Source organism: Cyclopterus lumpus, chromosome 8 (assembly GCF_009769545.1).
Source record: "Cyclopterus lumpus isolate fCycLum1 chromosome 8, fCycLum1.pri, whole genome shotgun sequence".
NCBI classification, from domain to species: domain Eukaryota; kingdom Metazoa; phylum Chordata; class Actinopteri; order Perciformes; family Cyclopteridae; genus Cyclopterus; species Cyclopterus lumpus.
Genome location: NC_046973.1, coordinates 14,253,515 through 14,272,127, shown reverse-complemented (window position 1 = coordinate 14,272,127; position 18,613 = coordinate 14,253,515). Strand labels below are relative to the sequence as shown.

General features: G+C 42.9%; 1 protein-coding gene across 1 annotated transcript in view; it reads left to right on the top strand.

Moving 5' to 3' along the window:
* LOC117735043 (meiosis inhibitor protein 1-like) overlaps positions 1 to 18,613 on the top strand; it is a 56,512-nt gene that overhangs the window by 36,812 nt on the left and 1,087 nt on the right. The window contains exons 22-31 of the mRNA XM_034539451.1: positions 1,396 to 1,524; positions 1,733 to 1,922; positions 4,494 to 4,607; positions 5,756 to 5,866; positions 6,946 to 7,118; positions 7,408 to 7,492; positions 9,285 to 9,469; positions 13,622 to 13,703; positions 14,016 to 14,122; positions 15,749 to 15,880. Coding sequence (XP_034395342.1) covers positions 1,396 to 1,524; positions 1,733 to 1,922; positions 4,494 to 4,607; positions 5,756 to 5,866; positions 6,946 to 7,118; positions 7,408 to 7,492; positions 9,285 to 9,469; positions 13,622 to 13,703; positions 14,016 to 14,122; positions 15,749 to 15,880 — 1,308 coding nt within the window. The remainder of the gene's footprint in view (positions 1 to 1,395; positions 1,525 to 1,732; positions 1,923 to 4,493; positions 4,608 to 5,755; positions 5,867 to 6,945; positions 7,119 to 7,407; positions 7,493 to 9,284; positions 9,470 to 13,621; positions 13,704 to 14,015; positions 14,123 to 15,748; positions 15,881 to 18,613) is intronic.

The window sequence follows — 18,613 nt, the reverse complement described above, 5'->3', positions numbered from 1 at the left end:
GGCCAGGACTGGAGCAATGTGATGCCGTCTGAAGCCGAGCTGCTGCATTCTGGACTAGTTGGAGGCGGGAGATGGATTTTTGATTCATGCTGGAAAGGAGGGAGTTGCAGTAGTCGAGAGAAAATGAGTGCATGAATGACTTTTTCCAGATCTGAGCGTGACAATATGGGTTTGTTTTTTGAGATTATTCTTAATTGAAAGAAGCAGGACTGGACAATTTTTGTTGATCTGTGATTCAAAATGTAATTGAGAGTCAAACATTACACCCACATTTCTGGCAACAGGTTTTAAATAAGCAGCCAGGGGACCAAGTTGACTCTTGATGAGACTGGTGTTATTGTTTGGGGAACTGAATAATATGACTTCTGATTTGGAGTTATTGAGCTGAAGAAAATGTTGAGCCATCCAGCAGTTAACGTCAGAGAGACAATCTAAGACAGCAGCCAGGCTCTCTGGGTCACCAGGTTTCAGCGGAAGGTATATCTGTGTGTTGTCTGCATAGCAATGAAAAGATAAGTTGTGTCGCTGGAGGATTTGGCCGAGTGGAAGCATGTAGATAGAAAATAAAAGTGGACCTAAAATTGAACCTTGTGGTACACCACAGGTAATGTGAGTCGTGGAAGACGAGTGATTACCTATGGTGACCGAGTACGATCTTTCTAAAAGGTAAGAATAAAACCAGCCAAGTGCAGTGTCCTTGATGCCAACCCAGGTTTTGAGGCGATCCATTAAAAATGGCGTGATCTACAGTATCAAAAGCTGCACTAAGGTCTAAAAGAATTAAAACGGCGCTCTCCCCCCTGTCTGCTGCTAAAAGGAGGTCATTAGTTACCTTGAGGAGGGCAGTTTCTGTGCTATGAAGTGCTCTAAAACCTGACTGAAATTGTTCAAATATATTATTATTCATAAAAGCTAGGAGTTGTGTTGAAACGACTTTTTCTAAAACATTTGATAAAAATTGAAGTTTTTATTTATAATGGTTATAATCTGTGTCCACGTCATTGGAGTTAATAGACTCGGGACCTGCCGCCAGTCTCCTAAAGGGGCGGGTCAGTGGTGAAACCCATGTGACACAGAAACAGGAAACTGACTCAGCTATTTAAAGCTAGGTAATGTATTTTAGAATGAGTTTTTGTTATATTTGTAGAGATTCTCTTAAAAATCGTACTAACAATAGCAACAATTTATGTTTTCTGTTCATTGTGATCATTTTGGGGATCTGCTTAATTGCACAATTGCTTAATCTTGCTTGTTTGTACCAATTTTCTCCATCCTAGCTTTTTTTTTACTTTAACAGAGTAACTGTTGGAGTTGCATTATAGTATGCGTTTTTTAAATCCCTTTTGAACTCTCACAAATGAGCAATAATGAGAAGTGGTTGGATTTCATCACTAGGTACATGCGGCCATACAGGAGAAGGGAGAAAGCAATACAGACGAAAGACAGGATCAGGAGCAAGACAAGGAAACTATGGAGCTGCTGACTCTGACTGAGAAGTTCCCAAGTGTCATATTGACCCTCCTGGTGAGAGTGTTTAAGTTAGCCTCTATAAAGTGAAGATACTTTTTTAATGCTGCCTTATTTGTAGCAATCTGAAGCCGTAATACGATTTGGGTCTCATAGTTTGTGGAAAACACATAGTTGTCTTTAACCAGTATTAGGACAACACTGGTACACAAAGAAATCCTCAATCAATCTGTCTTAAAGCATGTGTCTGTCTGTATGACTACAGGACATGGTGTGCACCAGGGAGGCCACACTGGCAGGGCGAGCCCTGGCAGTGCTGGAAGTTTTTATTCGTGGTCAAAGAGACTATGAGGCTGACCTGTGTGCCGATCTTAGGCCAGCCGTGCTGCAGGCATTACAGAGGCTCAGCGTGGAGAACATGGGCCATGGGCTTGGAAAGGGACCCACTGCACAGGGTAAGAGACATAAACACACAGAATATATATCTTTTGAAGTATTGGAGAAAAACCTGTTGCATCCCAAAAGAAAACATATTTTGAAGTAAAAACCTTTGCAGAGTTCAATGCAATTATCCCATAGCTCAAGTTTATTGAAATGGATGGGATCAGATTTACCGTAATGGAAGATACTAGAAATGATGATACACTGTAGTGTTACAATATACGTATGAGGTACCAAGGTTGGCTACCTAATATATTTCTAGAGTTTGGACCGCTTGCTTGGCTGTAAGTACTAGACACATTGCTGGCAGGTGAAAAAAAGAGGATGAAGAGACTTAGAACCTTCCGCATGTCTCTTTCACATGTTCTGCCCAGTAGAAATGCTGGTGATAAATATAATATGAGTGACAATTGCCAGACACAGCAGTAAAACATCTATAAAGTCATGTGAATGGATTAATAGGTCCATTGGGCACAATTTTCTTTTGCAACAAAATGGAAAGCTCTTAGTTGTATCATTCCCATCTTGGGTCATTCCCATCTTGGGTCATTCTCCATGCCAACATTTTCTTTCTGATGGTTCAACTGTTCAACTTACAATTAATTAATGAAGACATAATTAAAAGGTGGGCTCATGACGTACACAAAAACATAACTATTCACCCTCCTACCCAAAGACAATGTTCAGAGTTTTTGTTGGATTAAACTTGCAGTTGAACTAAAGGACAGTTCATCGATCACCAAGTAAGAATGCTTTCCACGTCCCGTAATACTTCTGAATGTCATAGTACTGTGGGTCGTTTATAGGGAGCAAATGTGGCAGGTGCTGGTGTTATTTCTTTGAGCTGTTTTGCCAGGCAAACGTGGTTTAATCTAAGTGTAATCACAAAGTCTCCCTTAGATCGTGGTTGTTTTTAAATTGGATTTAAATGGAAAACAGGTCCCAGAACACTTGTCACTTCTGATTAATGTTGGAAGGGAAGAACCATTAATCCTCTGTTAAGATGAATCCTCCCAGCATCCTTTGTCAGTACAGACGGTGGGAAATGAGAGACTTGTTTATCTAGCTGACTTCCTGGCATTAAAGTGCATATTATTGATTTAGTTTGAACAGACGGTAGTATCTGTTTGCAGGAGGTTGCTATCATACCCTGGTTTTGTATTCATATGTATATTTGAGAAAGAAAACAGTGTCCAGCTTTGTTTCAATAGTATTAATCTTATATTTCAGTATTCAGATAGTATAAACTGAGCAGGCGAAGGGCACATTTTGGAAGACATTGGTTGAATTGGACGATTGCAACATATTGTGTTTTGCAGTATTCGTTAGATCATGTCATAAAAGAGACAGTGTACATGTTTACTGTCTGTTTACATGTTTACGGTCTGTTTGACGATGCCTCAGAATCTGTGGCATCGTCAAACATCAGACAAAACTCTTTACAAGGAAATTTACAATAATTAGAGTTTCTTCTGAATCATACATTTAGTTACAACAGTTTAGTAAAATGATAATACAGTGATGATCATGACATCACAATAGAAGCTACCATGAAACTAATAAGGAGATGTGGTGAAACTTGTCAAATTAAACCTTCTAAAAGAAGTTTAAAAAACAAAACAAAGTGAAGTGAAGATGCTCTAAATACTGAAATATAATGTATTTTAACGTTTTGGGTGTTCAGTGTTTAATTCATATTAAAAATGATTGTCCAAATAAGGTCAGGTTTGAACACTCCTGATGGAGTTCAATTCTCAGACATGCTGCGCCTTTATTTATACATTTCTGTTGCTTTTGGTCGAGGTGACTGCCAGATGCGGTTATTATGTCTGTTAAACTTGGCCAGGTTAATGAGCACAGCTGAAGGGCACGACACCAGGGTGCCAGCTGGGGATTCAGAAACTGTTGCTGTGGTTTGCCTCCGCCTGCTTTCTGCTCATCACAGGCCCGCAGGGGATTACAGGCAGTTATCCGTGCATGCGCTCCAGTTCAGCCCACTGTAATTTGCATTAATATATAATTTATACAAGCCTCTAATGCAGCGGCATTCCAAGGGGAGACATTTTAATGTGACGCTCTACGGTGGTGAAAGAAATGCCTGATCTTCCTGCAGCCTACTTCTCGTTAGAGTAATCCTGCTCTCGGTCTCCTTCCTTCACGTTCCAGCTCTACTTTCGCTCCGTTTATACTCCCTCAACCCGTTTTGGATTCAGACCCAGAATATTGTTATTGTTATTTAAAATGTGCATGTTATTTTGTTATATTTCTGGGAAAGATGTGCTTACTTCTTCTTGACTCTTCTTGATGCTACACCTAGTTCGTAAACCAGAACAAGTCCCCTGAAAAGTCAGATTTCAGACTTTGCATAACTCCCTCATCCTTGTCTCTCTCACACGCACACAAACACACTGTTGACTCTCTTCATTCCCCTCACTGTTCCTTTTAAGTTTGCCTTCTCTACCCCTCGCAGCACTTTCACACACCTTTTACTTTCATGTCCATGTAATCTGTCTCTATCTCTCTTTGATCTCCTTCACGTTTGTGCTTACTGTCGTACTCTGTTACTTTCTCTCTTTGTTTTGCAGTGAACTCACTCCCTCTGGTGCTGAAGCTGCTTTGTGCGATGCAGGCCAGTGACCCACCTTCATCTTCCAATTACAGTAAGATGGATGGAGTGCACTTCAAGCTGCTCTATCACGGTGAGATCAAAAGGTGCTGCTGGCCGGTCACACTGAGGAAAACTCCCCACAGACCTCATCTGTTCGCAAATACATTACATGTAAAGCACGCACCCTACGTTCGAGAGCAGAAGATGTTTTATACATCACAGCCAGACACACACAAACATGTTGTCTGTCACGCAAAGACACTCACTAACAACACACGCAATGCATTTAGTGAATTTCTACCGCTGCGTGAGCGAGAGCACCCTTACCAACTGCGTCATAGTCTGGTATGGCAGCTGCTCTGTCGCTGAGCGCAAGAGACTGCAACGGGTGGTGAATCACAGGTACTCCACTCCCAAGCATTGAGGAGGTCCAGAAGAAACGCTGCCTGCGTCGAGCATCCTGAAGGACTCTTCTCACCCTGCTCACAGACTGTTCTCCCTCCTGCCCTCAGGCAGGCGCTTCAGGAGCTTGCGGTCATGGACCAGCCGTCTGAGGAACAGCTTTTTCCCCAGAGCTGTTACCCTTCTGAACTCTACCCCAATAAAGTTGAATCTAATCTCTGCTGTCATGAACACAGACTACTTAAACACCTTTCAGCATGTCTCCCACTCGCACCTAATTGCTACGTTAGACACACAATCATCTAGTAACTGCACTAAGACACAGCTCTCCATTCAACACGTCTGTTTTGCTGCCGAGTTCATCTCACCTATATTCCTTTATAAGCGGAGGTATCACTCATTCTTTATTTAATATCCTCATCAACAGGGGAGTACTCACTACTGATCTGCAAATGAAAATGCTATTCAGAATTTACGAGACATTTCGTCTGGCAATTTATAACTCAGCGTATTATGATTAGAATCACATTTGTGTTTATTTTTGCCTTGGTGTCAACACAGCTTCCATCCCTCTGTGACTTTGTGTTTTTACCTCATTAGTGAAACTCATTTTGTATGGGTAGTTACATTTTCCAGCTTCACATTTGCACTGGCAGATCAGATTAATTCAGTCTTTACCATCCGTCAGGAGACGTGACGTGACGGGCAGGACATGTTTGTCTTTTTTGTGTCTGTCATATCGTGTCTCAGCGTCTCTCGTCTTTTTGAGAGCATTGCGGATAAAATACCAAGTGAGGCATCAGACTTGAATTGAGTGTGCATGTTTGTGTGTTCCAGTGAGTAATATAGCAGGGAGGTTGAAGTCTACCGACACAGGGAGCCTGCTACCTGCCCTCAGCTATCTGTACTGCTGCCTGAGTCTGTCCCCGCCACACTGCACCGACAGAGGTTAGATCCACTTTTCTTCTTGTCTCTTTATCTCCTCGTTTGTTTTTTAACCCCCCACACCCCCTCTCCCTTTTTCTCATCCCTCCCTCTTCACCCTCTACCTCTTTCTGTCTCTGTTCCAATTTGTCCCTTCTTTTGCCCTGTTTTATCAGAAGCAAGAAACTGACCTTGACAAGCATGCAGCATTCAAACACAGAGGAAGGGATAAGCAAACAAGCTGACACCTGCTCTATATCTTTATGTAGTGTTACACAGTCCTGCACATTGTCTTGTACACTTACACCATCAAGTCAGAGAGCGTTTCACACATTTGCACAAGATCCCGACAACAGCTCAGTGTTGTCGCCTTGCTAAACGTGAATACGTGTATCGCATAGACAAAACCACACATTATACAACAACAAAAAATCACTCCTGCTGAATCGTACAAAGCTGATGCAAAATTAGAACCAACGAGCCAAAATACGGAAGAAATAACTCCACAGTGTGAGATAATAAATATGATGGAATAATTTAATTCAAGACATGTTAAACCTCCTCTCAAAGACATCAATTATTTGATGCCATTGATTTTATTACAAGCTAAATAATTAAGAAAATACAAGCAGAGGTCGGCAGCAATGAGCTGGTTTGTAGTTAATAAGGCGAGGCTAGTGGCCTGAGAGCGAGGATGCCTTTGGGAAGCAAAGCTAATTATGGCCAAAGCATTGCTTTACCGCTTCAGCTGTTTACCTGCATTCACCACCTGCTTCTTCATCACTAGTGGTGAGTTTACAGATGCAAGTTACTTCAACCTCAGGCTAGAGGTTCTTTCAACTGCTGGTTGTATATTAAGACATGTGCACTTACTGTGCACATAATGTGGAAGTGAGTGGGTTAATGTGTTTGAGAACTCAAACATGGGCCCGTGTGATTGTGCCCGAGTGTGTTTTAAATGTAACAAGTTTATCAATTTGTAATGTTTCACAAAAAAGTGTCTGCAGCATCTCTCTCTCTCTCTCTCTCTCTCTCTCTCTCTCTCTCTCTCTCTAGTGCAAATCCCATCAAAGTGTGATGACATAGTGCTTTGTCCTCCCCAGCTGTCTCCGTGCTGCTCTCCAACACTGGACTGATGGACCAGCTGCAGACAGTCTCCTCTTCCTCCTCCGCTCCATCCCTCTCTCCATCCGCCTGTCCTCCTTCAGCCCTGCTGTGCTGCTGCCATCTACTCTTGTCCTCCCTCATTACCTTGCAGCGCGTTCACTCTGCTCAGGTACACACTACAGCTCGGCTCTTATCACAACTTCCGTAGAGAACTTAATACGGTCAAGGGCAAGACATAGAACATGCAGCAAATGGAGCATAGACTCAGATGTGAACACAGAATACAAAACTCCATTTGGATCCAGTCAATACATATCACAGTTGGGATGTGGTACAAAACAATGCACTTTCTTCTCTGCCCTCTCCTGGCACTGCAAAATAAACACATTCTAACTGGCATTGATATGTTTTAATTTGTTATTCTTCTGATTCCTGTCTCTCTCTCTCCATTATTTAAGGTCCAAAAGAGCATCAGCTGGAGTCTGAACACCGCTGTGCAGCGACTCCTTGTTCAGAAAAGAAACACAGACAATCTCTTGCTGGGTAACAAACTCTGAATTCTATTTGATGATTGTTTTGAAAAGACTGACATTCTGTAAGGATTACAGACCGGTCGATCTCGGAGACGTTCCCTGTCCAAAATAAAATGAAAATAAATTCAGAAACACATTGTTCCTCATTCTCGAACATTTTCTGAAGTGTATTCTGAAATGTTTTCTTACGGACTTCAGAAGATCAACGTCAGAAAAGATCTCTGATTGCCTGATTCATGAACGGGTTCTTCCACAGCAGAAGTAACTGACTGAGAATGTTGTCAGTGTTGTGTTGTAGCTTCAGTTGATAAATACAACAGAGGTCTTTACTAGTGTTCAGGCAGGGTCAAAACCGGGAGGTCAGTCAAACAGGCAAACAAATCCAAAAAGGGGCAGGCAGGAACAGGCAGATCAGGAACAATATAAGGATACGCTGGTAATAACACACAAGACAATCTGGCAGGAAACAAGTGCAAGTGAGGGGACCTAAATAGTGAGGGACCAGGTAAAGGGAATGAGAGATGATCTGGTGTGAATGGCAGAATCTGGAATGACAGCAGAGTTAATTAAACAGGCAGGCAGGATGAAAACAACTAATAAGAAGGAGAATTCGTGACACATTCGGTTACAAAACAGTTCATCAGCAATGCAAGTGCAATGCTTAAACTAAGTAACCTGAGAGCACTGAAGGAATTGTGTGCTCGGTTCCCCCCCACCCCATTTAGTTTTTGTCCTCCCAGTTTTCTGCATTCTCCTAATCTCCTCTCAGCTTCATCCTTTCTGTATTTTTGTTCTTCTCCATTTTACACTGTCCAGTGCAATTGCAGACATTAGAGGGTTTGTGAAACATCCCCCGATTATTGCAGCAACTGTCCATATACTGTGTAAGCTTCAGGATTGACTAATGAGGTTCACATCCATATACTCCTCCAGCACAGGTAGAGGGTCTGTTTGTTCATGCTTTATCCTCAGTGGAGTTAACCAAACGCTGAGCATGAATTTCACACACTTTAATTATATTAAGTGGCCCACATCTCGCTGCACCACTCGGGAGACAGATCATCTCTGCTGCTCCTGTGTCTGTCAACTGGATAAGTGGCCTGTCAGGGTTTGCTGTGATGTATCGGCTCCCTCTCTCTTTCTTTCTCCCTCTCTTCACTCACTCAGCCTCCAACCATCCCTCCCTCCCTCTCTCTTTCTTTCTCCCTCTCCTCACTCACTCCTCCCTCCCTCTCGCTCTCTCTATCTCTGTGGAGTGTATCTCCTCCCTCTCTTCTGCTGCCACTAATTGAGTCCTCCCTCCCTCAGAGAGCTCTAATCTCAGTGTCCATGGCATTAGTGCAATTCAGATGCCTGGCAGCCCTCAGTTAGGATCCCTCTGTGTTTTAGCAATCTCTCTGGCCGTGTCTCTCTCTTTATCTGGTCCTTCAGTCTTTCTGACCTTCCTTCAACCCTGCCTCTCACTGCCTCACACGCTTCCTCTCTCTCTCTGTCACATATCAGTTCAGAATTGTCCCTCAGTTCCTTTCAACTGTTAACTCTGCCTCTCATATTCCCTCTGCTACTTGCTTTTAACATATTTTTTTATTTCAAACTTTCACTTCCCCACTCTGTGCTCTCGCTCGCTCCTTTTGGTTCTACAATGCACCTGTTTCTCTTGTGGCCTTGCCCTTCCCATTTGTTTTTCTTTTCTCATCTTCATCTTGCTCTCTCCTGTGTGTTTAGGAATTTCATCTCCTCCCCCTTAGTTTTCCAGACATTTACCAATCTTTGTATTCTTCTCTCCCAATCTCTCTTTCCAGTCAGCTACCTGAGGTTGCTGCAAGCTCTCCTTGATGCTGACCTGGCATCAGCAGTGGTGTGTCTGAGCACCGGGCCTGGCCTGGTCGGGTCCAGACCTCTGGGGGTCGAAGATGGTGCTTTGTACCCGCTCGGCTCTAGAGGAGTTCAGTGCCTCTCAACTGCTCTCAACGGACTTCTTTTGCAGGTTGTACTACTTTAACAACCTTAATGTACTTGGGGGTATTGATCTTTGTGTTGGTGTGTGTGTGTGTCTGAAGGTACGTGTGGGGCATACTTAGGTGTGAAAATGAAACTGAGAAGGAGATTTAGGGCAAAATAGATTATTGGAGACAGGAGAGATGTTACATTAAAGGGGATATATATACTCTTGGTGGATTTTTTTTGTCATTTATATACTGTTTATCATTTTGGATTAGCACGTTAAATATAATCAAAGTTACAAAACTTGAGGTAACGCATGAAGAAATGCTCACTGCAAGACAAAAGCCAGTGTGCACTATATCTCTCATACAGAAATTCATAACACTGCTCACACAGCAGTCTTAAATGCTGACATGACGACGCCTACCGTCTCCTGCCTTAATTTCTCTCCACCTTTCATTCTGCAGCAGAGATAACATGAAGGAAGTTTTTTTAGATCTGAACAGCATGACATCGAACAAGGTTCTGCAGAAGATGAGATTTCCATTTATTTTGTAGTTAGCGTAATGGAATGGCACACATCTCCTGAGCAATCCCAGAAATGTATTACATGTAGCCGATTTATTGACTGGTTGTGTGTTACGTAAGAGCTGAGTGGTGTCTCACCAGCAATTAACAGGCAAAGCACTACTTCTCCTGGGTTTTAGAGCACAGAGCAAGAACCAAAATGGTTCAAAATGTCAGTCATCCAGTGTATGACATAAGGCAATATGCAGCCCACTAGAAAGAACTGTGTCCATTAACTTCTGCTGCGCACAGAACGACTACATATGTTGATACTTAACACACAGCTTCGATATCACAGTTGACTCAACCTGGTGATTCTTTATGATCAAAGCACTGCTGGAGTATCACAAGACACAGAGGCACTACTGTACATAAAGATGAAGCACTAAAATGCTCCATCACACAGTCAAAGTATATTGACTGCTACCTTTACTGGCATCACTTAACGGCCAAGTCTCAACAGTCACACAATAATGGGGGATTGTTTCTGTATTACTGAATCTAATAGACTGGGAACCAATGAATCACAGGGCTTGGCATGATTTATGAGCAGCTCCAGTACAAGTGAGGCGATGCGTTTTTACTGTGTCCATAAAATGGCAGGAAGATACTTCTTTAATACAGCTTACTTCTGACACTCATTGTGCATTAAATGGAAACGGGTCCAACTTATTTTTAAGACCTGTACATACAGTAGCACGTAATGAGAAGATTGGGATACAAGTAGGACTGGGTGACACAGAGAAAATCAAATATCAAGGAAGGTTTGACCAAATGCCTCGATATCAACGTTGAAACCGTATCGTAGGTTTGAATATTAGTGCTTTCACAAAATATTTACAGGATGAGATTTTTAATGAAACCACCTAACTAACCCTTATCATCATTAATGTGTGAGTGGGTACATGCAAATAATAGAACATCTAGAACAGTCTGGTAAGAAAGTTACATCACTGTAACGCAGAACTTATAACCAGGAAGAGACTAAACTTATTCCATATCACAATATGTGGTCTCATATCACAATATCAATCATCCATATCTTGCCCATCCTTAGATATAAGACCAGCTGGATACAAGAGCTTTTTTGGCCACATACATTTCTTCTCCCAATGACTTAGTCTTTAGACGTGTGGGGTCTTGTTCAAGATGAAGTATTCCTACACATACTGATGTCTAAAACTGCCAAATGTATTTGTTTAGTGCTGCGTCCTCGCACTGTTGGTCCTTTTGACTGACGAGGATGAGCAACTTGAAAAGGTTTGGGAGTGGAGACTGTACATTTACACCAGCATTCAGTCATTTAGAGTTCAGATTGAAAAGGAATTCTGAACTCAACAGATACTCATCAAGATAGACTTGATTTATAGCTGAATGATTTGTTTTGCAGTGGCAGGTCATTAACATTTTACAGCTGACACAAAATGTGTTAAAACCATCAGCTCGCTGCCGCCCTCGCCACCGGTGAGAGGTCATCAAAATGATCTCTGAACCAGAGAGAAGGTGTTGGAGTTGTCGAGGTTTGTAGCGTGGAAGCCTGCGATGTATTTGAAAGGGTAATCAAATAAGTTGGGAAAAGGCTCCCACTAATGAAGTGTAATACCCCTGGGCTCATTTTGATGCTCATTTGCATGCAAAACGCAAACGTGTTGTGAAACCCAGCTCCTCTAGTACACTGGCATACACTGCACCATATGGTTATAATACTTATATAGTATATTGAAAGCAATACAGATACCAGTGCTAAAGTCAATTAGTAAGGCTTCAATCGTGACAAGCAAACAAAGACATCAGCAAAGAGATTATTTATGATATTTATGTTTTTGAGTGTGACAATCTTTAGATAGTGTGGATGAAATACGGTAACTGGGGTAATTAGGTGTTCTGCCTGTTTTTCTTTTTCTATCCAGTGCCTCTGTTGCAGCATGCCAGCCAATGGCATTTCTCTCTGTGTAAAAGACTTCCGCTCTATGGTATCAGTGCTCTGCTGTGCAGCTGCTGATAGGAGTAACAGTTCCCCTCTCTTCTGTTTTGCTCTCTGTTGCCTCTTGGTGCTCTGGATTGATGGCAGTAGGAAACACTGCAGCTCCTCCCCTCTACTTTCTTGACTGCTTTTCTTTTCGCCTCACTTTCTGGCCTAACTTTCTCTCCTTAATTCCTGTTCTTTCATCTTTGTCTCCTCATCTGCCCTCTTACCTTGACCATTTCACCTCCTTCGCCCTCCTTTCCTCTCCGTCTCAGGATCAGGGTGTAACTCTCCACTGTCGTCTACATATCCAGACAACACATCTACCCCTGCTGCTCTCTCCTCTGCCTTCTCCTTCAGCCACACACCCAGACCCACTGGCGGGGTGGTGGCACAGGTCTACTCATCTCCCCCAAATGGAGTTTTTCTCTCTACCCGCTTCCACTGTTTACCCCACTGTCTTTTGAGTTTCATGCTGTGACGGTTACTCATCCGGTTCAACTAATAATTGTTGTTCTCTACCGTCCACCCGGTTCCTTGGGAGACTTCTTGGAAGAACTAGACGTCCTCCTATCAAACTTCCCAGAAAACGCCCCCCCGCTTATACTTCTGGGCGACTTTAACATCCAGACAGAGAAGTCTGGTGACCTGTTACTCTTACTGTCTTCCTGCTAATGCCATTCGACCTCTACAGCTCATCCAGAATGCAGCAGCTCGACTGGTCTTTAACCTCCTGAAATTTACCCACACTACTCTGCGACCTTCACTGGTTACCGGTGGCCGCCCGCAATCGCTTCAAAACATTGGTACTTGCGTACCGTGCTGCAAACAGATCGGGTCCGGTCTACATCCAGGACATGGTCAAACCGTACACCCCAGCCCGTTCACTTCGCTCGGCTTCTGCCAATCGGCTTGTAGCTCCGTCACTACGAGCTAAACACTCAACAAAGTCACGACTGTTTGCTGTCCTGGCTCCTCTTTGCTGGAACGAGCTCCCCATTGACATCATGACAGCAGAAAGTCTCTACATCTTCCGTCGCAAACTAAAAGCACATCTTTTTCGACTATACCTTGAATAGGGAAGGTAGTGCCGTAGTAGCACTTTAGTAGCACTTAAATGGCTCTTACTGATACCACTTTGTAGTTTAACACTTTAGTAGTACTTAAATGGCTCTTACTGATAGCACTTTGTAGTTTAACTTTATTGAAGAAATGTTACTTTCTCGATTCTTGTTGTTCTGAGTTTGTACTCAGGGTTGAATGCACTTATTGTAAGTCGCTTTGGATAAAAGCGTCAGCTAAATGACATGTAATGTAATGTAATGTAATATCCGCATGGCCTACTTCAGTATTTTTGGACACTCCATTGTGCTCACTGCAGGCGCCGCCACTGTGGGAGAGACATGCATTATTCAAACCCTCACTCAGTTGCTCTCTTCGGTGTTCCCTTGTTCTCCCTTTTATTTCAACTGAGGTGCAACTCTGTCGACTGCTGACCACCTGCGTTTGTGTCCATTGTGTCTACATCACATTGCCGTGTGCTCCTAAGACTTGCAATGATCTGACATTTGTGAGCTGGAAGATGTTCTTTCCTTCTTTTCTTTTTATCGTATACTTGGCTCCTATCTCATGTCTCAACCTTCCGGCTCTTTTTCTCCTCAGAAGCACGAGCTGTTGCTGAGAGCCTCCATCAACTGTCTAAGCTCCCTGCTGGGCTTCCTCCAGAGGAAGAGTCCCATTACAGGTACCAGACAGGGAGACAGTTTGGGGAGTGGGGGTTTATCTGGGCATGTGTGCATGTAAGAGCGAGAGAGATGAAAGAGCATGTGTATGTCTGCAAGTATTCTCAGGTATTATTCTATCTACTATCATCGCTGTCTTCAGCGCTGTAGCGTGCACCTTTTTTTCTCTTTTTTGTTTTACATGCCTGCTGTATGTCATTAACCATGCACCATTTCCAATAATTGCGCCAACATAATTGATCTGAGTGAGGCATCCTAACTTGTCCTTTTTCCTCACCCTGGGTGTGTTTTCTGTACATGTGTCGGCGTGTTAGAAACGTTTGTGGCATGTGAGCCATGGAGTCGATTCCTCGTCTACTGCCTGCTCAGCTCAGGAGAGAACACCCGTCTGCACCCAGCCACTCTCAGACTCATCACAATTGTGAGAGGTTTTACACACACACACTCAACTCAAATCAAGTATAATTTATTGGGCATGGTTCTAATATATATATATATATATACAGGACTGTCTCAGAAAATTAGAATATTGTGATATTTTTGTGTCTTACCCTCCTGATGGAGGGTGTCAATGATGGTCCTCTGGACAGCAGTCAGATCAGCAGTCTTCCCCATACTTGTGATTTTGTTTACTGAACCAAGCTGAGTGTTTTTCAAGGCTCAGGAAACCCTTGCAGGTGTTTCGAGTAAATTAGACGATTCAAGTGATTAGTTGAATACCCTACTAGTATACTTTTTCATGATATTCTAATATTTAGAGATAGGATATTTGAGTTTTCTTAAGCTGTAAGCCATAATCAGCAATATTAAAAGAATAAAAGGCTTGCAATATTTCAGTTGATTTGTAATGAATCCAGAATGCATGACATTTTTGTTTTTTTAATTGCATTACAGAAAATAAAGAACTTTATCACAATATTCTAATTTTCTGAGACAGTCCTGTATATATATATAAAAAGTGAATGAAGGTAATGAAAACATAAAAGTGGTAGGGTATTTGGATCACATGAGTAATGAGAGTGAATTTAATACAGTTGTAAGCAGGCTAACATACAAAAAAATTATGAGTTATGAACTGAGGCTATAAACATTTTTCATTTATTCAATTAAATCAGGGGAGGAACTACAGGTGAGCTGTAACCCAGTGACCCATCGCATCCAAATGAGTAGAAACAAATATTTGAGTATTGATGTCGGTGCCTGAATCTCCCACATGTCTCTTTGCTAAGCCTCCAACTCTTGTCAAGCTACCATGGAGCACACACTGTCACTAACTGCACTCCCTGAATAGATATTATCTAATTTGTGGGAAAATTAAAAAGCTCTTTCAGAGTGAAGCAGACGGAAGGGTCCGCAAAATGTGTTTGAAGAATATATCCAGGATGTCAAACTGGTTCGCAGAGAAGACAGGTTAAAATGATTAAGATCGAAGCTATAGCGAACGGATCACAGTGTAAAATTGAACCACCACATCACCTCGGGACAAAAGACAATGAAATTAAGGAACAATACTGGTCCTGTAAAGCCCGGTATGTTTGTTACAATCATTATAAAGCAGTATGTATATTTACCTTCGGTAGCATAGACGCTAGCTAATGATGTACTAAAATACACTGTTTTTTAACGTAGAAACATAATATTTCAGAAACGTATATATTCTTCCAACCTCTCCAGGTAGCGGTTATCACTATAGAACATTTAACTGTGGCAAGCTCCTAATCCACAAAACCAGCCTGAAAATGAAGAAAATTTGATTGCATGCGAGTTTATAGAGCGGAGCCGGTTAGTTGTCGGATCCTGGTCCATGATTGGCCAGTCTGCATTCAAGGGCGGGACTTAGCAACGGGTTGATTTGTAACGGTAAGACTGGTTGCTTTGGGTGCCAGTTGGGTCTGTGCCGAACAATATTTTCGTCCTCTACATTGTCCACAATATCACACCACTTCAAAAGAATAACATCATTTTGTCAGCTTGATTCTTATATGCTTACCTCTGTCTTTCTATATCTCTCCCTCCCTCTTCTACTTTCTTACTTTGTCCTCGGCAGCTCCTGAAGCACGGCAGTACTTCAGTGCGGTGGGAGCCTGACCTGCTTCAGGTGATGGAGACGGTGGAGAGGAGGGGGCGGGAGGTGCTCAGTGAGGAAGCAGCACTGGCCCTGAGGCTGCTCCTCTCACAGGTAACCACATGCGTGCTGACACACACACACAGAACAAATAATGGACACACTCACAACAATAGACTTGTATCACCCTGGTACCCATAAATATCTACATTCCTTGAATAAATAAATAATAAAATAAATCAAGTTCAGATAGTATCAGTCAGGTTCACGCAGGGTTTGTAACACCTTGTGTCTTTCTGGTCCTGCTGTTCTTCCACGGCAAAATGTTTTTTTTTAATGCAAATAAAATGCCAGAATTTTGCACAGAAGCACTGCAGAAAAAAAGGAGGTACAACAAATTAATCAAACTTAATGTAGGATATCATACAAAAAAAGGGCAAACAGTTAACTCGTGATTAGTATCATTCGTCAAATCACACAAATCATTGCCAGAAGAAACACAGGATTGTATGAACTGGCTTTAAATGCAAGGATTCCCAGTATCTGGTTACAGCATGAATTGTACATGAAGATCTATGTCCTTGTTGTTCCATCTGGGGTTTGCTTCAAGACGTTATAAAACACAGAAGGAGTAAGCAGCCACGATCAGATTGCGTAGCTCAGATTTGGCATCACATATCAGTCCAGAAGCACATTTAGTATTCTGAGAGTAGCTCAGAATCAGAGGAGTGACCGAATGATGGTGCAAACTGCAGCTCCCCGGGCAGCGAGTGCCAGGGAATCACAAAACGGTGTGCGTGTGTGTCTGTTTTCGCATGTAAGTGTGTGTGTATCTGTGTGTGTCGCTGTGTGTTTCTGGAGACATCGATGCGGTTTAGGGGAGGCAGGGTTCAATGTGGCAGACTCCTCTACTCAGTCGCTAGACAGTTAACTTCCCCAACATCTCATATCTCTGCTCCAATCTGTCACTCAAACTCACACATGTTAAACTTTGTCCGTGAGCTCCTCTGATCTGCCCGTGTACTTCAATCTCAGGTCATGAGGAAGCTCTCTGGCAGTGATCTGGTGTCATATCACTATCTCCCTTTCCTGCCGATTAGTTGGGACATAACTGTCAACCGAGTGTGTGTGTGTGTCATGGAGGCACATATGTGCACACAATATGAAATGTGTGCACATGCTCCAGCTTGAGCCCATGGCTGTTACCAGTCCTTCATTTAGACTTACAGTATGTGTCTGTCTATATGATCCAGTGTTCCAGGGTAAAAGGGCTGTGCTGCATGCTAAGTCAGCTGGTCTGATAGGAGCTGGTCTTAGGGGAGAGTCCCTTTTTCATCATTTGTAATGCTTGCAGACTTCTCATAACTTCCCCCAGACTGGAGGGACTCTTGTTACCCAGAACTCTTTCTCTCTCTTTCAGTCTCGCATACACAGCCTGACCTTTCACTTGCTCGGCCATTCGGTTTCTCCCCCCCCTATTCCTTTGCCTCCTCTCTCCAAATTGTTCTCACCTCTCCAACTCCTCTCCATACACCTCTATTTCTCCCTTTGGCTCTTTTCAGTTACCGGAACACTTTAAAAAAAAATGTTTTGCCCTTTCCTTCACCCGCCCATTCCGCAAAATATCATCTTCTCTAGTCGCTTGATGGGAACTGCCAAGAAAAAACTGCTTTAACTTTCAGTGCAACATTCCATTGTATATAGAGATCCATCAAGTGTCTCTCTCTCTCGCTCATATATATATATATATATATATATAATATATATATATAGATTCCTCCATCTCCAGTGATGCAGAGAATGATGATTACGAAGTTGATGAGAATGATGAAGATGATGATAGTTTGGATGTTGGTGCTTTAACAACACTCCACTGCTTCAGCTCAACTCAACAATATTCTGTTAATACGGTTTGTAGTGTCACGGGCTGTCGCTAGGACAGGCTAGCCTGGGGCGGTGCAAAGAGAGAGATGGACACAGGCACGTCCGAGGGTTTTTAACAAAAAGTACAGGTTTATTTCCCATCCCACCAGCAAGGTAACATCCAAAAACAACAAAGTATCAAAAAAAAGGTCCAGTTAGACAACACAAAACATCCCGGAGGAGAAAGTGGTTAATTAACCAAACAAAAACTCAACCCTGGTGAATCCAGGCTACGAGGTCCTCTTCCTTGTCGTCCTCTTCCAGGTGCTTGTGGGTTCACCTTCCGCTCTCCTCTCTCCTTCCCAGGTGCTCTCTCTTAAGTCTCCCAGCCCTGCCTTAATCAGGTGCCTTAAGCAGCTGCAGCTGGGTGAGCGGTGAGGCAGGCTGGGAGATGTAGTTTTTGCACTGGTGGCCATTTTGTAGCGCCCCTCCACTACCTGTCCCCTTGTGATGCCACAGGTTGTAATTCTGTTGTATTGCCTGTGACAACTGACAGTAATAGTTTTGTTTTCAAAGTAGAAGCTTTCAGTCATGCTTATTTATTTAGCACTCTGCAAATCCCAGGTGTGTGTGTGCATCTCCCCTTTTGTCAGCCTTGCCTTAGTGTTTAGTTTTTTAAAGATGGTTCAGAGCATTAATATAGTGGCGAGCAGCTGTTTGCTATGTGGCGATATAATGGAGAACTGTCTGCCTAAGCAGAGAATGAAGTCGCCTCTCCTCGCTTTGACGTGCTTTTAGTGCACGTTCTTGGCCGTGCCCCACTGGTCAGCTCACGCTCTCATACGACGGTCATAGCTGATAATGGCGTCCTGACCAACTGTGGTCATTGCAGGAGTTGTAGTACCCACCCTCCGGTCCCGCCTTCAGGTAAACACTCCATCGGCACATTTGCTGTAGTTTACAGTAAAAGACGTCGCCATGTTG